At 37.6% G+C, this 26,721-nt stretch overlaps 4 protein-coding genes across 11 annotated transcripts; 2 read left to right on the top strand and 2 right to left on the bottom strand.

The window, feature by feature from the left end:
• Window positions 1–1,056: 1,056 nt before the first annotated feature.
• On the bottom strand, window positions 1,057–5,185 carry LOC120563944 (troponin I, slow skeletal muscle-like). Its single transcript, XM_039808490.1, has 8 exons — window positions 5,001–5,185; window positions 4,056–4,079; window positions 3,924–3,927; window positions 3,779–3,820; window positions 3,563–3,694; window positions 2,104–2,193; window positions 1,652–1,825; window positions 1,057–1,482 (listed from the first exon to the last, which is right to left on the bottom strand). The coding sequence occupies exons 2-8, from the start codon at window positions 4,064–4,066 to the stop codon at window positions 1,396–1,398; spliced, it is 540 nt and encodes a 179-aa protein (XP_039664424.1). The 5' UTR covers window positions 4,067–4,079; window positions 5,001–5,185; the 3' UTR covers window positions 1,057–1,395.
• A 159-nt stretch (window positions 5,186–5,344) lies between these two features.
• LOC120563945 (troponin I, slow skeletal muscle-like) lies at window positions 5,345–8,413 on the bottom strand. The gene is made up of 9 exons (XM_039808491.1): window positions 8,209–8,413; window positions 7,002–7,030; window positions 6,896–6,899; window positions 6,670–6,711; window positions 6,426–6,557; window positions 6,256–6,345; window positions 5,993–6,163; window positions 5,823–5,913; window positions 5,345–5,724 (listed from the first exon to the last, which is right to left on the bottom strand). The coding sequence occupies exons 2-8, from the start codon at window positions 7,010–7,012 to the stop codon at window positions 5,827–5,829; spliced, it is 537 nt and encodes a 178-aa protein (XP_039664425.1). The 5' UTR covers window positions 7,013–7,030; window positions 8,209–8,413; the 3' UTR covers window positions 5,345–5,724; window positions 5,823–5,826.
• On the top strand, window positions 6,150–19,376 carry LOC120563940 (interleukin-17 receptor A). 6 transcript variants are annotated; one of them, XM_039808481.1, is made up of 13 exons: window positions 6,150–6,201; window positions 13,976–14,115; window positions 14,229–14,250; window positions 14,551–14,694; window positions 14,863–14,981; window positions 15,071–15,191; window positions 16,263–16,310; window positions 16,410–16,567; window positions 16,712–16,786; window positions 16,891–16,960; window positions 17,275–17,313; window positions 17,400–17,495; window positions 17,581–19,376. In XM_039808481.1, exons 2-13 carry the CDS (start codon window positions 14,017–14,019, stop codon window positions 18,501–18,503), a joined length of 1,914 nt encoding a protein of 637 aa, XP_039664415.1. In that variant the 5' UTR covers window positions 6,150–6,201; window positions 13,976–14,016; the 3' UTR covers window positions 18,504–19,376. The 6 variants fall into 6 exon arrangements, with proteins under 6 accessions (XP_039664415.1, XP_039664416.1, XP_039664414.1 ...); XM_039808482.1 differs by lacking the exon at window positions 6,150–6,201 and adding an exon at window positions 11,406–11,420; XM_039808480.1 differs by lacking the exon at window positions 6,150–6,201 and having other exon boundaries at window positions 13,855–14,115; window positions 14,608–14,694.
• On the top strand, window positions 19,009–26,290 carry zgc:136858 (uncharacterized protein LOC678543 homolog). 3 transcript variants are annotated; one of them, XM_039808476.1, is made up of 19 exons: window positions 19,725–19,871; window positions 20,428–20,530; window positions 20,624–20,738; window positions 20,820–20,994; window positions 21,201–21,312; window positions 21,710–21,816; window positions 22,427–22,553; window positions 22,671–22,791; window positions 22,973–23,058; window positions 23,234–23,361; window positions 23,437–23,496; window positions 23,586–23,649; window positions 23,744–23,838; window positions 23,944–24,072; window positions 24,562–24,676; window positions 24,764–24,901; window positions 25,033–25,199; window positions 25,286–25,368; window positions 25,559–26,287. In XM_039808476.1, the coding sequence occupies exons 2-19, from the start codon at window positions 20,452–20,454 to the stop codon at window positions 25,749–25,751; spliced, it is 2,094 nt and encodes a 697-aa protein (XP_039664410.1). In that variant the 5' UTR covers window positions 19,725–19,871; window positions 20,428–20,451; the 3' UTR covers window positions 25,752–26,287. The 3 variants fall into 3 exon arrangements, with proteins under 3 accessions (XP_039664409.1, XP_039664410.1, XP_039664411.1); XM_039808475.1 differs by lacking the exon at window positions 19,725–19,871 and adding an exon at window positions 19,009–19,043 and having other exon boundaries at window positions 23,234–23,496; window positions 25,559–26,289; XM_039808477.1 differs by having other exon boundaries at window positions 19,770–19,871; window positions 23,234–23,496; window positions 25,559–26,290.
• The last annotated feature ends 431 nt before the right edge of the window (window positions 26,291–26,721 follow it).

The following is a 26,721-nucleotide window of genomic DNA, read 5'->3' as shown; positions in this document are numbered from 1 at the left end:
ATGTAACTGCCACACATCTGTAGTTCTTTTTACCGAGTGGGAGAAATTGACGCTGTCAGAAATCCCCAAAATCTTCGACTCCAAGGCTGACAAATGATATGTGAACGTGTACTCAGCATTAGATCACTGTCAAGTAAACTTCCCTATCTTTGAAACCACCAGTTTGTAATGCAGACTTTCTGTCACCAAACCCAAGCCGAGTAACCCTGATGACATCACTTTGACATCATCATGGGTTCATTTATCACACTTGACAAACCCTTGGCGGTATGTAACTTTTTAAATAGGCCAAGTAGTTCTCGCTTTGACTAGTTAACTGACTTTTATGTGTAAATCAGTGGAGTTTGCCCCATATTACTTTACATTATTATGATCATGTACTGTATGACTGACCACATTAGAAGGGTTGAGAGAGTTACTTATACTTTGGGGTCAAGACTGAAAGGGCAACAGTTACTGTAAAAGCATTTACTAAATGGCAATTCTTTTTTAACACACAGGATAGAGTTTATTGTTATGCCTTGGGATGCAAGTATTTTACTGAATGATCTGCTGATTAATTTCTGGTTTAATTGATTCATTATTGGTTTCCAGAGACTCATGGTCTTCAAATAGCATGCTTTTGATTAGTCCCAAATATAAAGATATTAAGTTAGACAAAGAAATGCTGCAAATCTGAAACCAGCAATTATTTTGGTATTTTTGCTTTAAAATTGTTTAAACAATTAGTTGATGGTTGCTGATTAATGAATCAACTAATTGTTTAATTTCTAATCATTGTTTCTAGCAGTAGTGTTGATTGGCACTTTGTGCTCTGACGGCTCCCTTGTTGCTTTACTGAGGGGTTTACTGCAGCCCTGAACCTGCGACCTCTCATATTTTTGGACGTTCACAGTTTTTAATTTGAATGTTACGTCTGCTTTGATTTACAGATGATGATATAACAACTTCTCAGCTGCTGCTGTCGAGAACCTGGAACTATGAATACCACCTGGCTGATGTTGTGTCCCAGTCTAGTGGATAATAAAGTAGATGAAAAGAAAAGTGTAGCATCAGTTTTTTGTGTTGATCAGAAGTATTTATTATGAGGACATAAACCAGGCAGACACACAGCAAATCTCAATTTATCCTTATCTGTAATGTAAGTGTAGACAATTTAAAAAGTGCCAACACCACAAAACGACAACAGAATGCAACTGATTTATGTGCAAAATATACACAATTCCTTTGAATTTAAATATTTTTGCATATTGCAAATGGTCATTACAAGTACTATATATACTTATACATACTTATGCATACACTGTCAACTATTGTAAGCAGTGAGAGTAACTTTATTTCCCTCTCTATTCTTGTAAAACAGCATTTGTGTCAAAATATCCATCAATATAAACTCTACTGCCCAGCATTAAACAGCTTCTTCCTGCCCTCCATACCAGACATGGCCTCCACGTTTTTACGCCAGTCAGTCACCTCCTCTTTCTGTTCATAAGAAGAAAATAATTCTCAGTGTTACTATAGGCCTACTTAACACCCAAAAATAACATGAGCAATACCACAGCATTGTGAGTTTAAAACCAAGGAGTCAACTGAGCCTGACATAATTATAAAAACTTTAAAAACAATCTGCCGTTACAGTTGCCGCACTTACCTTCTCCTCCTCTTTCTTCACAGTCTTCAGGTTGGCCTTGAAGTCCACAGACTCTTTGACCTTAGAGCCCAGCAAAGCTCCCAGCATGGCGTCAGCTGAGATCTTCACCCTCTTGAGAGCAGGTCGCTTCATTTTACCCTTCAGCTCAAAGATCTTCTGAGACAGATTATCAATCTGCAGGAAACAATGAAAAAATTTAAGTACAAAGTACACAACATAGCCACCTTTAAAATTCCAATAAAAAATAGTTTTAAAAATGATAAAAACCACACTTAGTAAGACAATTAACTCAACCCTTTGCTGGTAAATTATAGTGAAACTGAATATGAACAATTAATGCTGCATCTTCTCAATGTTATCAAGAAAAAACAATCAGTACATCCATAAAGTCAAAACAGAATTAAATCCACATGTACTGTAAGTCAAATGAATATGATATATAATATATGTACCTCCTTGTAATTTTTAGTCACTTTGGCATCAATGTCGTAGCGCTCTTCATCTACGACATCGATCTTATGATGCAGATCTTTGCAGAGAGCCTGCAGACAGAGAGATATATCATATTTTTTTTAACATTTAATCATAACCCTGCAAACCTCTGGCGTGTTGCACATGTCTATGTTTTTCTGTGTGTTGATGCAACACACTTACGTGTGAGCCCCAACCAACGTTGGAGCCCCATTGTCTTTTATTATTACTGTGTAGATTGTTACACTCATATTAGTGGTTACTTGTTATGTATTGAATGTGAAACAATATTGTGTCTAATAGTATGCATTATTACTGCAGGCCCTTTGTTCTAGCAGCAGTCAGACTCTTTAAGCCTTGTGTTTTCCTATGGTCAAATTTGACCCATTTTCAAAGTTTTTTACATCAGAAATATGGGTTTCTTTCAACCAAATTGCCCAAAAATAATTGTTTAAATGGTTTCAAAACAGTATCTTGACTAAACTTTGACATATACCAGTCTGTTATCCACTCAACATCCTCTGATCTTAACTATTTGTCAAAATAATTCCTGGGGGGTTTTTAAACTCAAAAATTAGGTATAACGTCATATAAATTAGGTTTATTGACCATGAATACATTTTCTTTTGAAAAAGCGACACAAATGTCGAAAAAACAACAAAAAAGGGTAACACTTTACTTGAAGGTATCTACATAAGAGTGACATGACACTGTCATGAACACATGACACTGTCATGACACTGTCATGGCACATGAACCCTGACCCTAACTCTAACCCTGACCCTAACTTGTCATGACAAAAACCGAATGACACATACTAAAAGAAGTGTTATGTCATAAACGTTTATGACTTGTTTATATGTTTATGACACGTTCATGACAGTGTCCTGTCACGCTTATGTAGATATCTTCAAGTAAAGTGTAACCAAAAAAAGTTCATTTTCAATTTTGACCCAGAAGGACAACAAGTTAATGGTCGATGGGATGACAACACAAGGGTTAACATCAGCCATCACTTGACAATATTCTGCACTATGCATATTTATTTATTTACTACTCTGTGTCACCTCCTACTGTGCATTATGCCATTTCTATTCATCCGCACCTTATCTCATCTGTCTATGTCTGTTTATTATAAGGGTGTTTATAGTGTACATAATATTATTATTATTACTCTTATTCTATTTATTGTAAAACTTTTTGTATATTTTCCCTATGTCTATTTAATGTGTATTTGTCTTTTTCTGATGTGTGTGCATTTTTTTTAGCTGCTGTAACAAGGGAATATCCCCCAGTGTGGGATTATTAAATCTATTTTATCTTATCTTATCTTAAAGGTTGCTCAAAATGAATGTCAGCTAAATTCCCAAAATGTAGCACCTCTCCTCTAATGCACCTACTGCATTGCATTTCATTGTAATATGATCGACCTGCCCATACCTGAAGGTCCTGCATGGACAAACCAGACAGTTGAAGTAGAGGGACTCTCTCACCCAAAGTGGCTTCTCTCTCCAGCTTCTTTTCCTCCTTCGCCTTCTCCAACATCACAGCTGCAGTTTTCAGCAGCTTGGTCTAAATTGAGAAAGAATGATTAACTTTTTGGCACAGATCACCGTTGTTTTGTGATTTAAGTAGTAAAGACAAAGAAGACAATACCTTGAGAGCCAGTCTGCGAGATGCAGTGATCTTTGACTTTTTCTACACAAAATCAGCAGAGAAGTTTTACAGTTATACAAAAATACATGCAATCAAAATTAAGATTTGTTTTATATAAGCTAGACTAATTATATGGATAACATACCTGTCTATGGTGGATATGATAATGTGGATAGGAAAAGGAAAAAAGATAAGAGTTACTATCATAACATGATAAAGATCCAAAGAATGACTCTAATTTTACAAATACTGATTTACATGAAAAATCATAACTTACCCTTCAGACATGATTGGTTTTTGTCTGTGAAATAAGTGAAATAATAAAAGTAAGAAAAAGTATAATACTTAGAAACAGTATTAGTTGCAGTAGTAGCAGTACATACAGTATATGCTGTATAGTAGTATTTTTCCTGTTTAACATGTACAAGATGTGCTATAAACACTCAGCTTTTATAAATGAACTAATATTTAATTATTTATTATCTTAATGAACCAGTATTTATTAATACTACTGTTCATATGTTTATTCACCTCTTGTTGACTGGGCCAGAGTCATCCAGACTTCGGTATGGCAACATACCAACACTAAGCCTTTCAAATTAGGAACACTGCATGTGTCAGTGCTGCAGATTGTTGGAATGATATTCCTTTTTTATTACAAGTTGGAGTTGATCCAATGTTCAAGGCAGCCAGAACCAAAATCAGAATTAGCTTTTGCCAATTAAGACAAATATACATAGCAAAATGTGAGTGGATCATCGTAACAACAACTATTTCCAAGTATTAGAAAAGCAACACGTACACCACTTGTTTTATCTCCTTTGTTGTGCTGGGAATTAATTCTCCTGAAGATTCTTGTCACCTCTCTATTGATTTATTGAATCAACATTTTGGTGGCGTTTGTTAAAATTATAAAGAATTTGTAGGTTAGTAAGTGCACATAACCATTTGAATTACTTGATGAGTGAATTGAAACATTAAATGGATGAACTGAATGTGCCTTTACATTAAATGCATTCAATGTACAACAAAGTAAGTAGATATAACTGTCTTGTTTTGGTCTCTTAAAGGTCAAACAGTATTAACTATTTTACGGTAAATGTGCACATTTATGTTTTTCCATCAGCCTAATAAATTCCCTGCTGTTCTTTAAATTATCCCAGATAAATGCAACAAGTGAAATCGTATAAGCAAGATATCATCATCATAAAAATCAACATACCTTTCTTATCTCTCCAGAAAACCTGTGAAGTTGAGCAGTAGCTCTCCTTAAATAGCAAGAGGAAAACTTGAGTCAAATTGAATGGCTCCTATTGCCTTCTGTGAGTGGCCAACTAAAATAGCCTCCTCTATCCTGAAAGCTAGCATACTGTTTATAAGTACACTTCTACATGGTATCCCCCAGCACCAGGTTAACCACCACTATTCCATTGCTCAACACCAAGGCGTTAGGGAAGCCAGTGATTAAACTGTATGAATACATCATCATGATTATCTCTGTTATTGAATAGATGGAAAAAAAAAAGATTAATCTGGGATTTTAAACAAACCAAAGAAGCCAAGCAGTAAAGTAGTTATGGTCATTTAATCAATCATCACATGTATTACAGACTACCTGGACAGCGCCATCATCTGTGTAACACAAATACTGCACTTTAAAAGACAAACTCATAAAGCTGATCAGCCTTTTCTTTAGCACAATTTCAATATGCAAAGGGTACTTTGTACTATACAATTTACAGTATATGATTACATCCATGGCATACAGTGGCATTTTATACATACATGTTTACATTAAAGCAAGATTAAACTATTTAATACTGTATAATCTAATTAGTGCATTTATTGATTCTTTTACAAGTGCCGGTGGTTGATATCATTCTTTACAAAAACAAGTTTTATTTCATCTTGCAATGGAAACTTCTTCTTGAATCTGGACAATAATTCTGAAACAAAGACAAACACAGGGATTTTTTTTTTACTTGAACATTGCAAACTTAAGGTTTACTTTAGGAAATATGATGTGTTACTGATATAGTAGCACCTTCTTATTTTCCTGCATTAAACAGCTTCTTCCTGCCCTCCATACCAGACATGGCCTCCACGTTCTTACGCCAGTCAGTCACTTCTTCCTTCTGCAAAAATAAAAGATAGATTGTGATCTACTTTGTCATGCAGTTTTTTTGGGGGGATTGTCTCAACCACCAGGTTTACCTTTTCTTCCTCTTTCTTCACTGTCTTAAGTTTGGCCTTGAAGTCAGCCTTCATGAGTTTGGAGTTGTCGGAGCATGCACCCAGCATGTCATCTGTAGTTTTCTTCACCCTCTTCAAGTTGGGCCTCTTTGCCCCCTTCAGCCCAACGATCTTCTGAGACAGCATCTGGATCTGTGATACAAACATCACACACTTCAACGTCCTGACAGGTCAGTAAATGTATGATCTTTTATTTGTGACTTCCTGATTTTGTTTGACTGTACCTCTGTGTCATTTTTGGCTACCTTAACCTCCATATCATAACGAACTTCATCTACAACATCAATCTTATGATGTAGGTCTTTGCAAAGATTCTGTAAAGAAAAATTAAACCAACAGTCAAGATGACGTAGAATAATAATGGCTGAATTGGGATGATTTGCTCTGCTAGTACCTGGAGCTCCTCGACTGACAGACCTGACAGCTTTAGTGGAGGGTAGCTCTCATTCAAAACTCTCTCCTTCTCGTGTTTCTTCCCTTCACTTTCAGCCACCAGCATAGAAGCTGCCCTCTTCAACAGTTTGGACTGTAAGATAGTAAGGGGATAATAAGCCTTGATCAAAACTAAAGTGGTATTAAAGCATGTGGCATACCGTTAAATACTGTTCACACATGGCCTGAAGGTCTACAAGACCTACCTTTAAATGCAGCCGGCGTGTTGCTGAATATTTTGGCTTTCTCTGAGAGAGAAAGACAAGAATAGTTTATACATCAAATAGAGTAATTAATACAGGCTTTCAAATATATGCTTAAGCATTAAATGATAGATAGATGGATAGATAGATGGATAGATGGATAGATAGATAGATAGATAGATAGATAGATAGATAGATTAATTGATGATTGTGAAAGAAATCGACTCACCGGTCTTTATCAACAAGAAAAGTAGAAAAGAGGTATAAAGATATGTTATTATTTAATATACAAATGGTGTATACAATTGTGGCTCCATGTATAGGTTGCGACTCACCCCTCAGACATGTCTGCAGCTTACAGTACCTTTGGAGCAGAAACAAAGTTTATTTACTAGTGACCTAGTATATATAATCATAATGAGTATTATCAAAGTCTCAGTAGTGTTTTCTCCAGATCATATGAGTGATTAATCCAACTACAGTAGGTGACAGTTTAATATATTGAATTGTCCTCAGGGGCTCTTATACATGTCAGTATTCAGCAGAATTCCTCCAGGACCAGACACTCCTTCCTATTGTTATAAAAGCTGATGAGGAGCCTGTTGCATGGCTATATTTAGCCACATTGCCACCATGCTTTGCTGTGTCCCAGCAGCTGCTGTGGCATTGATGGTGCCAGAGAAATGTTTGGAAGCCAAGAGACAAAAAAAAACTGTTCTCAATACAAATCCTTTAGGAACCACAACACTGCTCATTTTCTATTTTTCTAGATATTATCTCTTTTATCATATCTCCTCCTCTGTCTTCTCACTTTCTTTGGCCTTCTCTTTGTAGCATTATACTTTTTGTTTTTAATTTATTTAACAACAGCATTAATATTCATAAATAGATGCCACTGCCACAACACAGTAATAAATCCAATTTAGAATAAGCCAGCCTGACAGGGTGCGAAAGTCAAGGTAAACAAGCCAAGCAGCAGACAATTCCAGGAAGCCTGCAGCCTTGCCTGTCCACCCAGCAGGTTTCCAGTTTATATGAGCAAGCCATCATCACTTATCACCAGCTTTTCGGCCACAACGATGGGTCAAGTGTGCTGTTACCAACCACCGATACATTGGCAGGCGGTTCAAGTTTCAGGTTACATTTCTTCACTTTGAGGATGAAGAGATCATCAAGAAGCTTGAGGTGTCGTAGAAGTCAAAGCTGGAAAGCCACGTTCGGAAAGTTACTTTAAGACCTTGACAAAAGTAGGCCAAAAGCCATAGCAGAGATTCCCTCACATAAATACCAGCCACAGTAAATGTGTCAGGGCATGCTCATATGTGGTCTTTATTATTTCCTACCTTAAAGCCGGACTCCACTTTACCTAAACAAACACATGGCTGTAGAGACTTAGATAGCTGGGCTGCTGTAACAGCAAGACAAGAAGTTAATCTTGCAATGTCAGGTTAAAGAGCCCCTTTCAATGTCTAGAATAAATATGACTGACTTTTATTTTCTTGTGATAAATATTATAGGTTGATTATTTGATTTGAAACTTACCTTAAAGGTGGGAGGAAATCAGAGAGGGCAGCGACAGCGGTCAGTCAGGAAAAGAAAAAGCACTTCATGATTATTAGTGAAAGATTTATGTATTCAAAGTCTCATGTGAATGGCTCGCTAAAATAGACTCCCTGTCCACCTGACAATTGCTGTAGTCACAGTGCAACCCTTTTTGATTTGCCCTCAACCCATGACCCATTTATCTCATGTGATGTGAAGGGCACACCTCACACATCCCTCACCTAACAGGCAGCTGACTTATCCTCTCTGCAGATATCAGGCGCCCTGAGTGTTTGCTTTTGAAGATGTGTCATGGGGTGTACTGGCAGAGGCTAACATCAGAGACCAATTGTTTGAAAAATGCCTTTTAAAGTCAGTTTTTAAAAGTTGACAATTGAAAGTTTATTAAGTTGAACTTGAAGTTTAAAGTCTTTTGATGAAACAGTTGTTTTATTGTCTACCACTTGAAGTTGACAGCCACGTTTACTATGCAAGGCTGTACTTTGACAGGAATGCTATGCATGCAATATGTTACAGTTTTTCTCAATCGCTTTGGCATAATCATCGAATGACTATTACATTTCGTCAAAATATATGACTATTTATATGAACATTAGGTCAGTTGTTCACATGACTATAGTCATTTGTCATTACTTTGGCACAAAATGCATTGAGTAAGCCTTGCAAATCATAATAAGTTTGCATTCATTTGCTATTGAATCATTACTATCAAATGCAACTATACACGTTTATTGTGTAAATCCCTACATGCAAAATAGAGCACCCAACAATCATAATAACCTGTCACATATATATTAGGTACATAATAGTAGGGCTGCTCCCTCTTAGTCGATTAGTCGACTAATCGGTCGTTTTGGTCTTAGTCAACTTAGATTTCTTTAGTCGATTAGTCATGTTTTATGCTTTTTTCATGCTGAATGACTTATTTCCAAGAAATGTACGAGCACATCTCTGGTAAACACAAGAATTAAAGTGGTGCTTTTGCATGACTCTTTGCGGAGAAACTCAGATTTACAGATCTGTCGATTAAATCAACTAGTCGATTAGTCCATACAGTTGAATGAGTGTTAGTCGACTAATTCAATCGAGCACAGCCCTACATAATAGGTATGTGGTTTTGTTGTAAAAAATTTCAGATGAATTGATTTAGGCTATATGGGAAACAATACAATTTCCTCACAATAGACAGGTAACACAGACAGGTGACAGGTGAGGATATCACATCTGATTGTGAAGTCGATAAGATTTTGTGGTCAGCCAGAGAGGAGATTGGATGACCCTTGAGGTTGATACATTTGTAACATATTTTCTGATTATTTTACTGTTGTATTTTTTTTTTCTGTACAAGCTTCCTTTGTGTATTCTTTGTTGGCTGGTGTAGTGTGTGCCATGGCTGACATCAATACGATTCAGCTGCCTAAATACACAATGTTAGCAATTGGACAATATTACAGAGTGGGTAACTATCATACTTTTAGAGTACACTTGTCATTAGACAAGCTGTCTTTGCATTTTGACTGTCTAGGTCTAAGCAATGATAAAGGAACCTTTTGTTTTGATGGCAATGATTTATTCATTGATTTATTTATATTTGAAACAGGAGTTAATTATTTTGATTGAGTAATCACCTTTTGCAGGTCACATAGAGTGATGTGCTCAATGTACCACCTGGTGTGAGGATTGTACTTAGAGTTTTGACAATTGTAAGTTTGTTTCAGTAAATGTGCCAAATAGGCCTGCACGATAAATCGTTATAAAATTGCAATCTCGATTCACCCCTGTTCGCGATTTAATTTTTAAATTACTTAAATTTTATTTTTTCTCCAATTAATTTATTGAAAGCATTTGACATTGACATGTTTTAATTATGTTAAGACATGTTCAAGGAGTTCTGTATCAGGGCCATATTTAGTTCAATGTGTTATATGTCACTATTTTTGGTCGCCTACTGTACTTAAATGGCCAGTATGTACTTTATTTTCTTTATTCATTGAAGCCTCTATGTTTACAGGCTTGTGGGGATACACAATGTGCTATAGGTGCCAAAAAGAATCTATGTTTGGTACTTGTTTTGTTTTGTCATGGTTCATGTGTGCAATAAACAATTCACTTCGTGAGAAAAAAATCGTGGCAGAGAATCGTGATATTAATTCTAATCTAAAAAATCTTGATTCATATTTTTCCCCGAATCGTGCAGAGTTAGTGCCAAAGCGATTGAGAAAAACTGTAAGTACGTAGGTATAATGTTTACCATGTTCACTATCTTAGCTTACTGTGTTGCACATGCTAAAAAACATTTGTTTATTAGCACTAAACACAAATTACAGAGAAGGCTGACGTCCTTATTTTTGCAGGTATTTGGGTAAAAAAACAAAGTCCGTAGGATTCATCATCTTGGGTCCATGCATGTCTGTATAAACTGAATGGCAATTCATCAAATGGTTGTTGAGCTGTTTCAGTCTGGACCAAAGTGGTGGACAGACCGATATTTTCATCTCTAGAGTCACTGGCATGGCTAACATAATTGCATTTATATGCACTATTTATACACTAGGTGTGTAATGGTTTCTAACATTATAACACACTATAAGACATGCATGTCATTCTCTCCTGGTTGAAAGTTGAGGAGAGACTATCAACATCACTCCTGGCTTTTGTTAGAAATATTAATGAATTGAAAATGCCTAATTGTTTGTATAGTCAACTCACATTTAGCTCTAACATACATAAATACCCCACCAGACATGCCACCAGAGGTCTTTTCACAGTTCCTAGATCACAAACACAATCAATGCAATGTACAGTATTGTATCGAGGTATGGTTGCATGGAACTCACTTCCAGCTGAGATTCCTAAAGTGCACAATAACAATAACCATATTTTGTAACTACATGTTGTACTTTTTATGTGTAGGAATTATTTTTATGGATACAAAGATGTTGTAAGATTTAACTTTTCTATATTCAGTGCTTGTGCATTTAGTGTAATATTTATAAGATGAAGAGGAATATGTATAGTTATGTTTGCAAGAAAGAATAATGCTACTTATACTGTTCTTACTTTTCTATCATGTGGCTGTTTTGTCTGAAAACGTCTTATCTGTTGTAATGTTTTATGTTTTGTGTGGACCCCAGGAAGAGTAGCAGATGTTCTGCATCAGCTAATGGGGATCCTAATAAAATCAAATCAAGGTAGTATTATTAACTTTATACAGACCTACCTGTTAAGGATGTTATAATTGTCGACAAATACTACAAACACCAAAAATGAGTAATAATGTGTTATAAACCATGTATTAGTTGTTTATCTACTGCTAAATATTCAACACATCACATCACAACCGACAGTACTGAATAAAAGTGTATTTCTATTTCTATATTTGGATCAAGGACCTGGCGACTGAATCACAATTGCCATGACACCACTCTCACACAGAGCACAGATCAAATACAACCTCCGCAGTCTATTCTGGTCAGATTTCAGTGGCACAGGAATTAACACATAACCATGGCCACATTTAGTCCTGTAGTAGACTATAATCCCTGGTAACCAAGCAGTGAATAGCTGAAGGTTCAGAGGTCATAATCCTGGGTCTTCATGTGTTGATCCTCTGGACCGAGATGTTCTGGTATCTGTATATTTAAGTGATGTTGCCTGGGGGTTATGTGAGGTCAGGCTGGATGTTAAAAGGTGTCCTGGTGGTCTCTGGAAGTTTACAGTAAAGACTAAAGCCCAATCGCTGGAAGGAGCTGGAATGAAAATAGACCTTATCTATGTGGATTGTGCACTGAGTTTGCGACTATGCAAAGGTACTCAGAAGGCTGCTTTCTAAAACAAATTACTTTATACTTTATTACTTTATATGTGTATTAGTTGTCAAGGTATGACATTGTACAATGTATAACATTGTCAACCAATTCTGGAAATGTGGGGAACACTGTGGGGAAAAAAAAGATGTAAAATAAATGGCTAAATAAACATCAGTACTGTATGTTCAGTCTCAGTCAATTGCTCTCTGCTGGACAAACTACGTAAAGACTACGTCATCCAATCATTTTCTGTATTATATGTTCTGTAAGAAAGTTTTCATATTGCTGCATATTGGACAACATATGCAGATACCGATAGATACCGATATGTCTGTGATAGGCTAATATCGCTAAATCGGCAGGGCTCTATTTAATACACTGATCTTGTAATCACAACATCCCAGGTTCAATTCCAGCCAGGGACCCATTTTCTTGCACAGTACTTAACTGTAAATCTGTTTCCAGCGACCAAAGTGCAATTTAAACTTTGAACAGGAAATGTAGGCCTACCTCTTGTAAATGTGGTCACTGCTGCCCTCTAGTGTGTAGAACTCTCTGTACAAAATGTCAGATTACAGTTTTTTTGCTAAACGACAGTGGGCACAACTGAAGCCACATGTGCAAAACTCAAACCACAGTCTGCACTACCAACAGTCAAAACTCATTCCAAGCAACAAAACTCTTCACACACGTCTAAAAACAGACTCAGTGCAGCCAAACACTCTGAACAATCCTCACTGAAATAACACACACTGTCAATCAGAACACACTGAGAGAAAAAACACTAGCATCAAACACCAATACAGAAATTACAAACTTCTCATCTTTACAGTTTGAACAATTTGAGTGACTTCACACTACTCACTAGTTTCTTTAAAGAAAAGATATAGATTTTATAATATACCAATTTTACGTAAGGTAAACAAGAAGGAATGAAAAGCAGCAGTTTGCTTCAATATAGTATTTTGTCTCTAGTAATTTGTGGAATTACTGGAAAAAAACGAAAGGTACTGTACATAACAGTAACAAAGAATATTGTGACTAATCCTGCCTCTCTCCAGCATCATGTGGCAAGTTTTCTTCATCACATTGGACGTCTGCATCATCTCTAAATACAAATGAATGTGGTGTTTCCATTGCTTTCACCTCCATTACTTTCTGAAAAACAGTAAGAATGCAGTTTTTCTATTTTAAAGATATGGTGTTTAAAAAAAAAAAAGTATAGCTGTGTACATAACCTCAGACATCTTACCTGGACATATTCATATCTTTGCTCTTTTAGTTGTTTCTCTCAAACGGTACAGTGTATAGTTGTTTCATTCTTATTTGGTGTTTGTATACAAAAAAAGGCTTTCTGAGCTTTCTCTGTATAAATACCATATATGTTCACTAACTAGTCTAAAACAAGACACCTGCTTAGGCTTTCAGCTAAAATTCCAATAAGCAGTGTTTGATAGGCACCAGACTGAAATCTATTCTGTTTTGAATGTGTGGTTAACAGTTTTGACAGCAGTGTGTTAGCGTTTGAACAAAGTGCTGTAAATCCACAGTGTTGTGCACATTGTGGTTAAAGTCATGGGATAGGTGTGTAGAGTTTTGAAAACTGTATTCAAGCAATGAAAAATGAACTAGAGATTGGTTCACATGAACTGCTGCTGTGCAGACTGAAGTTAGAGTTTTGCACGTGTCTCCAGTTGTGCCCACTGTAAGAGAGCAATATTTTCAGCCCATGCAATGTTCTGCAGTAGAAAGGAAATTGCAAACCACATTTGATAAGAGCATCCTTCCTACGTATTTAGATGACAGCGTCTGATAAACATGAAATAAATCACATTGGTTGAGTTTAGATCACAGTGAGCTTTCTCTGTGTTCGTTCAAGCAAACCATTCAACCATCTTTCTAAATGGAGTTGATTATTGTTCTCGTTTACTTGACAGGTTTTCAATCTTTTCCACCAGTGTTGTGTAGCTACACCAGAATGATCCACTTTCCTTTTTTCTGTTTTTGTTTGCCTGCTGGACTCAGAGTGTCATCTACTCTTAGGATTCTGGACAAGCATCCTGACTGCAACCAACAGGTGAGGATTCAATCTATTAATAATTAATAAATTCAAGCAATCCTATGAAAGAAAACTGAGGGAAACTTGCAGTCCTAGATTCCTCAAGTCAAACTTATCTTGTGTTTTTCCAGGGTCTTGACAACTGCAAAATTAGTAAGTATTTTGTCAAATCAGTAGAATAAAGTTAAAATAGCCTACTTACTGTATATATAGAAAAGACATTCATATGTTGAGGGTGTCAATAGTTTGTGCAAATAGTTAAAATCTTTGCATTTTAATTCCAAAACTTAAATATAGATTTGGAGTTAATCTAAGCATGATGAAATGATTTGTGCAAGAAAATAAAATTTAAATTTGGCATTCATGTGACTCATATGTCCTCACACATAACTACACATAAGTTGAATATATTCATAACATTATAATATATATATACCATTCCCTAAATGTCAGATAACTGCTCAGACAAGCGCATTGTCGTACCTACAATTTGTGCTCCTAACCGCCCAGAATTGGATGATGAGCATGTGGGAGTCTGGAAGGACAAACACGGGCCTGTTGCTGTTGTGACTGTGACGTGGAAAATACAGTCTGATGGTAAGTAAAGCTAAAATGATGTATTTTAAAAGTATAGTATTGTTTATTGTAGCTTACATTTTAAAATGCATCAAATGCAAGTTGTAAACTAACCAGTCTTTAATCAACGGTGAATTCAGACATTAGAGATAGCATTCATATCAAATCTACATTCTCTTCTATTTACAGCAAGTGTAGTAGCCCTTACTGGATCAGAAATAAATATTGTGGATCAAAGTACAAATCAAAGTATGTGTGTGCAGTATTCTTACAAACTCAGCCAACAGCAGAATCCAAACTATAATAAGGTAAGATTGTGACACACTTGTTTATTTATCCATTGATATAACAACTGGGCAAGCAGTATAGACGTTACAGACATGTTTTTCTTTATCAGTGGACGTTTTCCTTGGACGGAGTCGTGGTAGAGCCTGGGCATACATATATGGTGTCACTTTTAAATCTGCCAGAAACTAATATTGAGGACTACAGGGTTAGAAAGCAAATCACCATCCCAGGTAAGTTACCTCCAGATCCCTGAAATCTGCATGATGAAGCAGGGAGGCATTTATTATGAATTATGCAAGTTTGCTGTACAAACAAGGTTATAGGGTATATTGATTCTGTGTTGTTGTATAACTACAATGTGGGCTTCTGACAGATGTCTCAATTATCACAGTTAAATTAAACAATGTGAAAAGATGTGCTCTTGTATCACGAAGTAGTAGCAACATAAACCATCCCAAAAATGAATAATTTTAATACATATTGTGACAATGGCGCTTACCAAAACTATAATTTTTCTTTCACATTTATAACACTTTGTCAAATGTAAAAAAAAAAAAACATTGTTGCCTCTGAAGAGCTTCCTCATGTGTCTTGTCAGAGTGGGGCGGGGCAAAATATCGATATCAAAATATCAATTGTATATTTTTTTTCTACATCATTTCTATCGCAGTGTTGAAAAACCAGTTGCCAAACTGTTACGGCAATATTTACATCATTTGAGCGTCGCTTTTTGTTCTGATCCTTGCACAATGCACATGGGAGCAAAGCTTAAGCGAACCATAGAGCTGCTGTTTTGCTAACATGGTGTATACACAATATACAATACAATAGACTTTACGATGTAGTTGTTTCATGTAAACTATATTGAATTGTCAGAAAACATGTTACAGTATATCATGATATATCGTTTTCAGATATGAAATTACCTATATCGGGATAGAAGGTATTGGCCGTATCGCCCAGCCCTAGTTCATAATGATTACCACAATTCACTGAGTGATTTGATACATTACATTACATGTCTTTTAGCTGACGCTTTTAGCCAAAGCAACTTACAATTGCTATATATCAGAGGCGCACACCTCAGGAGCAACTAGGGGTTAAGTGTCTTGCTCAGGGACACATTGGTTGATGTATCGAAATGGGAATCTAACCCGGATCTCTCACACACCGAAGGCATGTGTCATATCCACTGCGCCACCACCACCCTGCTCGTAACACATCGTCACAATACTTCTCGTAAATCCAATACAAAACCATCTTTAAAATGCTCTAATCATAATATTTACTGTCATGGCCAGGGTGCGGGGACAAGAAAATCGAAAAGGCCCAAATATGTCTGGAAAATGGTAAATATTACATCATTAACATCTCACAGGTTTGAATGGACTGCTGTAAGTGCTCCAGGACCATCTAAGCATTGTGCTCTGCATGTTTTGTTATTTCAGGAAGTCTATGGGATCCTCACATGACCACTGCTGTGTCTCTTAATAAGGAACGTAAAAGGTTTTCCATTGTTGTGGGTTTTGAGGCAGCACCATATTCTGAGAGATACCAAGTCTCCATACAGAGTCATGGTTTCTATTACTCAACTAATGTCTCGAAGGTAATTACACTGAATACAACTACAACTCACTTATATTATCAATGATGACAAGAGATGTGTTGTCCCATTGTGTGATTTACAGCTTGTTTAGGATTAAATATTGAAGAGTGTGCACACATATCATTGTCATACCTTCCTCCATAGGAAAACAGATCATCACTGAATGTGACATTTGAGTTTGGTTGGTGGCAGCTCTCACAATGTGAAATGTTTTTAATGGTGAGTTCAATTTTTATATTTAATGTCCCATCCCTGACAGTTGATAAAGTAATCGTACGTGTAGAGATATAACATCAGCTCAACTTACTCTGCTTGTCTTTAAGATTCAGCCATTCTTTATTCGATGCAAGAATGACTGTAAATTCGAAACTAAAACAATCGATTTATGCCCAGGTAAGTACGATTTATGACATAAATACAGTATAATGTATTTTCAACAGCCATATGGCGCAGAGCATAAATCAGTGGTTCCCATCCTTTTTGGCTTGTGACCCCTTAAAATAAAGCAGGACTCACTTGCTGTCCCTTGTTGAAGGTGTCAGAAGCCTTTCAGTTTTGACCTCTAAACTTCTCATATTGTCTTATTTGAATAAATGTTTGAGACCCAAAGAGGTAAAATAATCCCATAGTTTACAAAGAAGCAAAGATTAGAGAAAATACTAAAAGAAGGTTATTTTTTGTTCTTTTCTATCCCGTTAACCATTCAGATTTATCTTGTGACCCACTGGAAGGGGTTCTGGCGCCAGGTTGGGAATCACTGGCATAATATTATTTGAATTTCTTTTTTGTATTTGTAGAGGTATTTAGCAAAATATTTGTTTTTGTTTTTTAGATTATCCACCACGGACTTTCATTATAAAAGCAACTGTGGGGCTGCTTTTCATTGGTGCTTGTCTTGCTTGTTTACTGTGGCGTGCCTCTCAGAAAGGTTTGCCTTCTTGTAAATGCACAGTATTGGATAGAAAACACAGCTTGAATTGATAATTAAATAACAGACTTCACTCTTCTCACAGATCCTGTGAACACAGCGTCATCTGCTCCCAAACAACAACCAGAAGGTTTTCAAGTGCAAGCGAGAAAAAGAGTCCTCGTCATCTACTCCCTCGATCACCCTTTATACAAAACCATTGTCCTGAAGCTGTGTGCCTTCCTGGTGACCAAATGTGGTACTGAAGTGGTCCTGGATCTGTTTGACTCAACAAGACTGGGAGTGTTGGGAAGCATCCAGTGGTTGGACTGGCACAGAGAACAAATAGAAAGCTCTTCAGATAAGATACTTATTCTGTGCTCACGAGGAGTGCAAGCCAAATGGAGAGCCATGTGTGGTGACAAACAGGTTTTTCTGAGAGAGGACACCCGTTCACCTGTAGGTGACATGCTCAGTCCAGCCCTCTTCCTCATGATCCCCCATTTTATCCGATCTGCGTCATTTGAAAAGTACATAGTGGCTTACTTTGGTGATGTTTGTTCTGAAGAAGATGTTCCTTCACCTTTCAACATTACAGTAAGATACAAGCTGATGAAACAGTTTGAGGAGCTCTTTTTCAGAATCTTGGACACTGAGAAGCACGAGCCCGGCAAAATAAATCACATTGAAGGGCTTTCAGAGGACGAGTACCATCATTGTCCCTTAGGCAGAGCCCTGCGGGATGCCATAGAGGCTTTTCATGCACACCAGCTGGAGAATCCACAGTGGTTTGAAGATGAATTACTGGAAAGCTCAAATACCTCAGCTGAAATCTGTTACGATGCAGAAATAACCACAAACCTCATTACATATTCTGTCCCCGACTCGACCCATGTCGCCAATCATTTAAAGACACAAAAAAGTGATTTCAATGCAGACAAAACAGGACCTTACGTGACTGAAGAGTTTCAAATGTGCACCTCAGTTGAGTTCAACCCTCTTATTGCAGAGAACATGCAGGCAGCTTGATATGATTGCATTTTTGAGACATCAATGGAGATCCTCCCAACACTTTGATGAAACTATCAAAAGCAATCCATCAGTTATTCAATTTGATGTGACTCATGTTCTACAATCGTAGGAGCAACAGAAATCTGCTGAGAGAAATAACCAATGGATACAAACAGATATTAAACTCGTATTGGAGCAAGTAATCAGCAGATATGTGGACAATGAATGTAAAGACTTGGATGAATCTGTGTAACCTTTCTTCAACCACTTACCAGATGTGAATAAAAAAGAAAATATGTGGAGGTTTTGTGCAAATTTAGCTAGGTGTTTTTTTTACTTCATTTATTTTACCATGTATCTGCTTGTCTTCATGTCATTTCTGCAGTATTTTTGCATATTGCGTTAATGTTAAATATCTCTTGCTTTCACTCAGCCAAATGCAGAGGTAGTTTAGACAACAGGGATCTGTGGTTGATGCTTTTGGTCTGTGTAAACAGACTTTGGGTCAAAGTTCAGCCTTCTGGGCAAAGTTTCTAGCATTTTGTTGCACTGGAGAAGGTAAGCAGTAAACCATGTTTGTGGGACGCTGTTTTGTATGATAATGAGCTGATTGAATGTAATGTGGTTTGGACTTTAATATTGCAAAGCATTGGCGTTTTTGATTAAACAATTGTAACACAGGTATATGGTCTCACTCCTACTGCAAAGATAGAGCATGTGAGCAGAAATGAATATTTGTTCTTAACTCCTTTAGACTGATGAAGCTTTTCAGATATTTTCATTGTGATTTGAATTGTTTGTTGACATGTCTCTGATCCTCTCAGTGTCATTGATGAGATAATAGATTAAATACAGTGTTACATTTCAATAAACAAAATCAGTTGTAAAGTATTAACTAAAGTGTTTTTTTGTCTCAGATAAGTTACTGACAATGTAGTACAATTCAGCTAACAATCTTTAGTACAGAAATCATAGACTATGTGTAAAGAATGGACATAGCATCGGTGACGTCACTCATTGGTTTTTAGACTGCTGCTTTGAAGCCAGTGGAGTCGGCCACTGCTGGAAATAAGTAGAATGCAGGTTTAAGGCACTTCCACATTGGCCTCACTTTTCAGGCAAGGAAGTTGCCGCTTGGCATAAATTTGTGGTTTGGTAGGAAAGAAAGATAACAATACTGACCCCAGCTCTGGAATTTGGTTTTCGGTTTCTGAGAGTGGCCCCAAAGAGGGGGGATGGGGGTGGGACCTTGTCCCAACTAGTCCCAACTAACTGGAGTAAAGAAAATCCTCACAATGGCTGAGTTGGACATGGAGTGACAGAGAACACACTGCAGGGTGTGATGCAACTGGGGAGCCTATTTGTTTGGTACTTAAAGAAGCTGAGGTAATGTTCACTGGTTTGACATTGTGGGTTACTTCAACAGTTCTTTTTTTGAAGAGGTTAGTCTACATATAATTTAAGTTAGACACACCGTATATATATATATATATGTTTTAAATCAAATAAAGTAGTCTAAAGGAAGTAAATTTAGCAATAAAATCAATCCACCAGACATATGGGGATGTTTTTTTTTGTAATTTAATGTGGGACTGTAATTTTTGAATGTATGTTGGAAAGAAGACGTGTAAGGGGTTTGTTTTTTTTCCTCCATAAGTATCAACCAATCTGAAAGTACGTTTTCATTCTCTTGATGCCCAGTCTCAGTCTCCTAAACTGTTGTTTAAACATAAAAAACTGAAGAAAATGACATCCCTAATATCAATTCAAATAACTACCAGTGCTTGCTCAAGGAGGAGGGGGAACCCTGGAGGGGAGACCGTAGCCTTTGGTACATCAGTCTGCAACAGTCAAAGAAACTTGAACGGCACGTTTATTGGGAGAAAAGCGTCAGCTGACACCATTATTCTCATTTTGATTTAAAAACTCTTCATGTTTTCAGGGTTTCCCTCAAAATCTGAACAGAATGAGGATGCTAAAGAGAGCCTCTGCACTCATCCTGAGAAGAGGGATCACAACTTATCAGAGCAGATTGTGCAAAAATGGTAAATGCATCCAAAAGTATAATGTAGGCTATGCACAGTTCATAACAGATTGATAATAATGATGATTTATGTAAATGGTACTTCTTCTCTTAGACAGCCTCTTCAGAGTTCATCCATCTGTATCTCAGGCGCTGGCAGAAAACAAACCAGTGGTGGCACTTGAGAGTACTATTATCACACATGGCATGCCCTATCCACACAACCTGAGGTACCCTGTTTTAAGTGTCAGTAAACTCTGATCCCAGTTTTTTAATCCTTGATAATGAATGCCATTAATGTTTTAATGCAGCACAGCAAAGGAGGTGGAGGCAATAGTGAGAGCTGAAGGAGCCACCCCAGCCACGGTCGGAGTGATCGAGGGTGAAGTCCATGTTGGTCTGTCCTCAGAGGTGCTCGACCACCTCGCCCGCTGCAAGAGCTCCCTGAAGGTGTCCCGTCGTGATCTGCCCTACGTCATCAGCAAAGTGAGACAGATTTGTGTATTTGGATGTATGCACCAATCACCAAGGCAAATTCCACGTAGGGTAACTACTGTGGCAATAAACTCCTTTCTGTTTCAGAAACCCGCTCATCTCAAAATAATCTGAACATGAAGGCCGACCCGGTGGCACCCACTTTGATTACCTGAGTCTGTCACTTATGGTTGTGTTTTGTTATGTTATTTTCTCAGGGGCTCTCTGGGGGAACAACAGTGTCAGCCACTATGATAGCAGCACACCGAGCTGGCATCCCTGTGTTCGTCACAGGGGGCATCGGAGGAGTTCACAGAGACGGAGAGAACAGTAAGTAGACTAAAAAATACTTTACACATACTCACACTAACTTATTACTCTTAACAAACCATGAAAACAGACTCACTGACTGAATGGTTTTGGCTTCCTTTCACATGGAGACTGAACAATCGTGTCATCAGGTGAAATATATATATTTTATGTCAATCTGGATTTGATTACAAAGACAGTAAAAAGAGGTTAGGGTGCTTATGGAGTCACAAATAGGACCCAGAGGAGTCCATATGGCCTGGTGACAGGATAGTTTACTCTGAGGAAGACCTCAATGTGTCACCAAGGACACCAAAACTGTCGGGACAGTAAGTTTGTCTTCTCGGTATGTTACAGTAAGAAGAATAAGTTAGTGTCATGCTGTGAAGACTTACTCATGTCATCATCATTCCTCCAGGTCTGGACATCAGTGCAGATCTGACCGAGCTCGGCAGGACTCCCATTGCAGTGGTCTCTGCTGGTGTTAAGTCTATTCTGGACATCGGTCGGACCCTGGAGTTCCTTGTAAGAATATTGAGATAATGTTGTCACTGTAAAATTATACTGTTTTCCATTTGAGTGTGTACAATTAGTCAGCCAAATGTGTATTAGCAATCTTTTATGTATCATGTTGGCTTGTAGTGACTTTAGTTAAAATGTGATTTATAGTTACAGTAGATAGGGGTGTTAGAAGATGCATACAATAAGACAAGCTTTACATCACAAATACTTAGACAGAGGTGCAAGGTGGGGTGGACATCGTGCAGTCTTTTCATTCTGTGTTTATCCATGTTTGTGTGTGTGTGTGTGTGTGTGTGTGTGTGTGTGTGTGTGTGTGTGTGTGTGTGTGTGTGTGTGTGTGTGTGTGTGGGTGTCGGTGTGGGTGTGGGTGTGGGTGTGTCGGTGTCTGTGTGTGAGAATAATGTAAATTTCCTTAAATAGAAATGAAAAAATATGAAAAAGTCCATATAAGAAGGAAAGAGAGAAGAAAGTGGATAAATAAATGTTGTCAGTGCAAAATTCATTAATTCAAATAAATAAAGCAGACAGATGTTGGGCAGAGCGGTGTTTAAAGGGCACTCAATGGGGACTGTTATTTATTTCTATGTATTTCTGTTATTGTATCTTTTATTAGGAGACGCAGGGTGTCTGTGTAGCCACTTATGGAGCGTTGAAGAATTTCCCAGCCTTCTTCTCTCCACGAAGTGGATTCACTTCTCCATACCAAGTCTGCAATCCTGAGGAAGCTGCAAAACTCATTGGTATATCAACATTTTATAATCTTGACTCTTAACACACATAGGTCAAGATTCAATATCTACCAACACTTGTTTTCTACTCAAACCTGTTATGAATGTAAATGTTTTTGCATCATTTAGCAAGCACTCTGTCACTGGGTCTCCAAAGTGGTGTACTGTTAGCGGTCCCCATCGCAGAGGAGCATGCAGCAACCGGTCAGCAGATAGAGGAAGCCATACAGGCGGCGGTAACAGAGGCAAGGTACAGAAAGTCTCTGTGGCTTGTAATCTGTTGTCCTTACTTGAAATGCTAGTTCAATAACATCAGAGGATTTTTTTTTTTGTCTGGATCTCTTTTATTGTCATGACAAAGTGAATCAAATGGATTGTTTATCTCAGCTGGAAAAATGATCACTTTCTATTCTCTTTTTTTATTTACTCAGTGCTAAAGGTATAACAGGAAGAGACGTGACGCCGTTCATTCTTCAAAAGGTCAATGAGCTGACTGAAGGAAAGTCCCTTCAGGCCAGTATCCTTCTGAAAATCTGAATCATTGAGAACTCAAGCAGAGAACATGATCATATCAAATTCTTTGGAAAGGAAAAGGCACAGAGAAGATTGATAAAGTTGTTTTCTCATAGGCCAGACAATGTTACAGTGCAGTATATTACAACTAAAATCTCCTTAACCTGTTATGTTCTCAGACATTGCTCTCATTCATAACAATGCTAAAGTTGGCAGTCAGATAGCCTGTGCACTGTCAAAACAAATGACTGAAAGAAAGTTAAAAGAAAAGACTCATCATCATGGAAAACACTCAGAATCAGATATTGTGAGTATAAACACGATGGTCTTGTTTAGTCAAAGATTGGCACAATACAGTACCCACAAGGCTGTTCTTTTACAGGTTGTCATCGGAGGAATAAATGTTGATTTTATTGCTAAAGGGAAGACAAAAACACTTCATGTAAGTATAATTTATCCACACTACTGCAGGCTATGTAAGGTCTTATTACGTAGGTTACTTCTGAGAAAAAAACGTGTTGTCTCTTTCAGTTTGGACAGACCAACCCAGGAAGTGTCTGTCAGTCATTTGGTGGCGTAGGACGGAACATTGCTGGTGGTTTTTTATCTGATTATGTACATGCACACATTTGTATCAGTACTTCAAATCTGATTGTCTCCCACTCACTTCTTCTGTGCTTTCATCTCAGACTCTCTGAGTCGATTAGGCATTAGCCTCCTGTTCATCTCAGCTACTGGAGCTGATTCACACAGCGAAGCAGTGTTGAACTATTGTAAACATATGGTATGTATACATCAACAGTTGTTTCTTACATAAGCAAGGTTATAATTCCTTTTACTCAACTATGTAAATGTTACATTCTTGACTTCTTTTTCTTATTTCTGTAAGAACACAAGTGGTGTGGCCAGGCTCGAAGAGCAAAGCACAGCAACTTACTGTGCTGTTATCACTGAGAGTGGAGAACTGAGTCTTGGATTGGGAGACATGGACATTCATCAGCAGATCACAGAGCAATATGTAAGAATTACTGACAAAGTTATACATTTTTTTAACAAGGCTAGCCCAGGATTTTTGTTCCAATACCATTTTCACCGACATCCACCTTTCCCCCCCTGGAATGGACAGAAAATTACACGTGCATGTACTGGACCAAATTCAAAAGACAAGAGCTGCCATGCAGCCATCGCAAATAATGTGTGTGCATACTCATATGTCACATAATGACGTAATGCCTTTATCATTCACCCCCAGTGATCACGTTTCAGGCTGAAGACAAATGGGGATCTTCTTTTAGTGTTTCAGCTCCCACACTGTCCAACAAAAAGTCTTTTTTCAAGTAAAAATGCCAAATATTTTTCAGTTGCACCTTCTCAAATGTGTACATTTGCTGTTTCTCTATGTGACCATTTCTGGACATTCTTGTTGCACCCCTTGTTTTGAAAGGTGCTAGAGAAATAAATGTCCTTACTTAATTTATTTATTCTATCTTTGAATATCTTTTTGTAGGTGTCACAGTTTGAGAAGCAGCTTTCATCAGCCACTCTTGTGTGTCTCGACGGAAACATTCCCATCTCCACCATCGACTATGTTTGCTCTATTGCAAAAAAACACAACATAAATGGTAAGCGTTGGGGAGATAGTCACTATGAACCATCGTGGTCAGAAGCTTTCATTGATTTTGATTCAATACAATCAATGTGTGTCACAGTTTGGTATGAGCCAACGGATTCAGAAAAGGCTTGTAAGCCTTTCCTGTCAGACGCCTGGAAGTCTCTGTCCTATTCATCTCCAAACCTGGCAGAGTTGTGCACCATGAACAAAACACTGGGTATCCCAACACCTGAAGGTAAACTGTTTTCCTGAATGAGAATTTTGTGGTTCAATTGTTTTTTACTCCCTCATGCTTTTTTGTTTTTGTGAAAAATGCAAATAGTGTAACAGTGATTGACGATGTGGTTTTGACTTGTGGGGCGGTAGTGCTGCCGAGCTCTCTTGAGGAGGTGCTGAGTGTTGCTGTGGCTCTCTCACGCCCCCTACTGGAGCATCTCCACTGCCTGGTGGTGACTCTGGGGGCTAGTGGAGTGCTGGTGTGCGGAGAGTATGATGCAGGCTCGGTCAATCTGCAGCCAAGAAAACAGAAAAGGGTAAGGGCATCTTATATTTAAACTGATAATGATGATGAAGGTTATAGCAGTGAAAGTGAAGATGTTTTCTGCATCTGTGTTTGCAGAGGAGGAGGCTTTGTGCTGTCCACTACCCAGCACTGACTGTGACAGCAGAGGAGACAATGAATGTGTCTGGAGCAGGAGATAGGTGCTAACATTTTACTTGACCTACTTTCTCTTCCTTATAGTTATTTCAATTCAAAACTTCCTCTTCAGTTTCGTCCACTTTTACTTTTCCTTGACCTCTTTCTCTTCCTGTCCCTGTCACACTTTCTCTTACTTAAAAAATAAAATATTTGTGACTCAACAACATTCACTCATCTCCGCTCTGTCTGCAGTCTGGCAGGTGCTTTAATGGCTGGGATTCTCCAGCGGCGAGACACAGACAGCTGTGTTCGGATGGGGCTCCTGGCTGCACGGTTGTCCCTGGCGTCACCGCACCCCATCGCCCCCACACTCACCTTAGACTCTGTGGATCCCAACAAAGTCCAGACTCACTGGCCCAAACCCAGCTTCATGTGGATAGCTTAAACATATTTTTAAATAATTTTGAAGCATTGGTTCTATTATGCATTGGCTTGTTTATTTTATCATTTTTAGCCTTAATATTTGTGATTGGATTCTTGAAAAAAACAGCATGTAAAAAAGTGAGTGAGTAAATGAATGTAAGCAGATGACGCGGTTTTAATAAAATCATTTAATCCAAATTTTATTTCATAATGAAATCAATATCTATAATAATTGATAAATAAATGAACTATACCTTTCTTAAGTTCATGATTGCAACTCCTTGATTGCAAGATGTTTTGATTTCTCATAATAAAAGAAGGTACATTATAACAGCAGTGGTGGAGGAAGTACTCGGGTCCTTTTCTAGTAAAATACTCCATTACAAAATTGTATAGGATTATTCTGCTGCTGGTCAAGGTGGGGCTCACTTTAACTACTTATTGTTTCTTATTGCTACTTATTAATTACTAAACAATATTTCCCACTGAAATGCAGTGGAGTAAGTGCATATAGTCACTATTTATCACTAAAGGAGGTAACACGATGGAGATTGAGCCCTTATGACCCACTGAGGGAAGTATTGCAATATTTATATATTTGTAGTATTAGTAGTAGTATATTATTATATGAACTGCGTCTCTGGCGTGACATCTGGAAAAAAATCCTGTATAGCAGTTTTTCCCCCTGGGATTATTAAAGTATTAAAGTATTTCTGATTTCTCCATTGTATACACACACATAATTGAACTATGCACGCAATTCTGAAAACCTGAAGCTTATGTATCAACAACAAGACTCTGCTGGACCATAGAAAAAGAAATAGATTCATTCTATTTCTACTCCAGACTGAATAACTCTCATCACAATTCCATTGTTTACACTCAAATAAAAATTCTAAATCAACTAGGACTGAAATATTACGGACTGCCACATTAGATTAAATACAAGTATCTCAAATATGTATTTAAGTACGATACATTTTGATATTTTA

Source organism: Perca fluviatilis, chromosome 8 (assembly GCF_010015445.1).
Source record: "Perca fluviatilis chromosome 8, GENO_Pfluv_1.0, whole genome shotgun sequence".
Lineage (NCBI taxonomy): Eukaryota > Metazoa > Chordata > Actinopteri > Perciformes > Percidae > Perca > Perca fluviatilis.
This window is presented reverse-complemented; position numbering and strand designations above follow the sequence as displayed.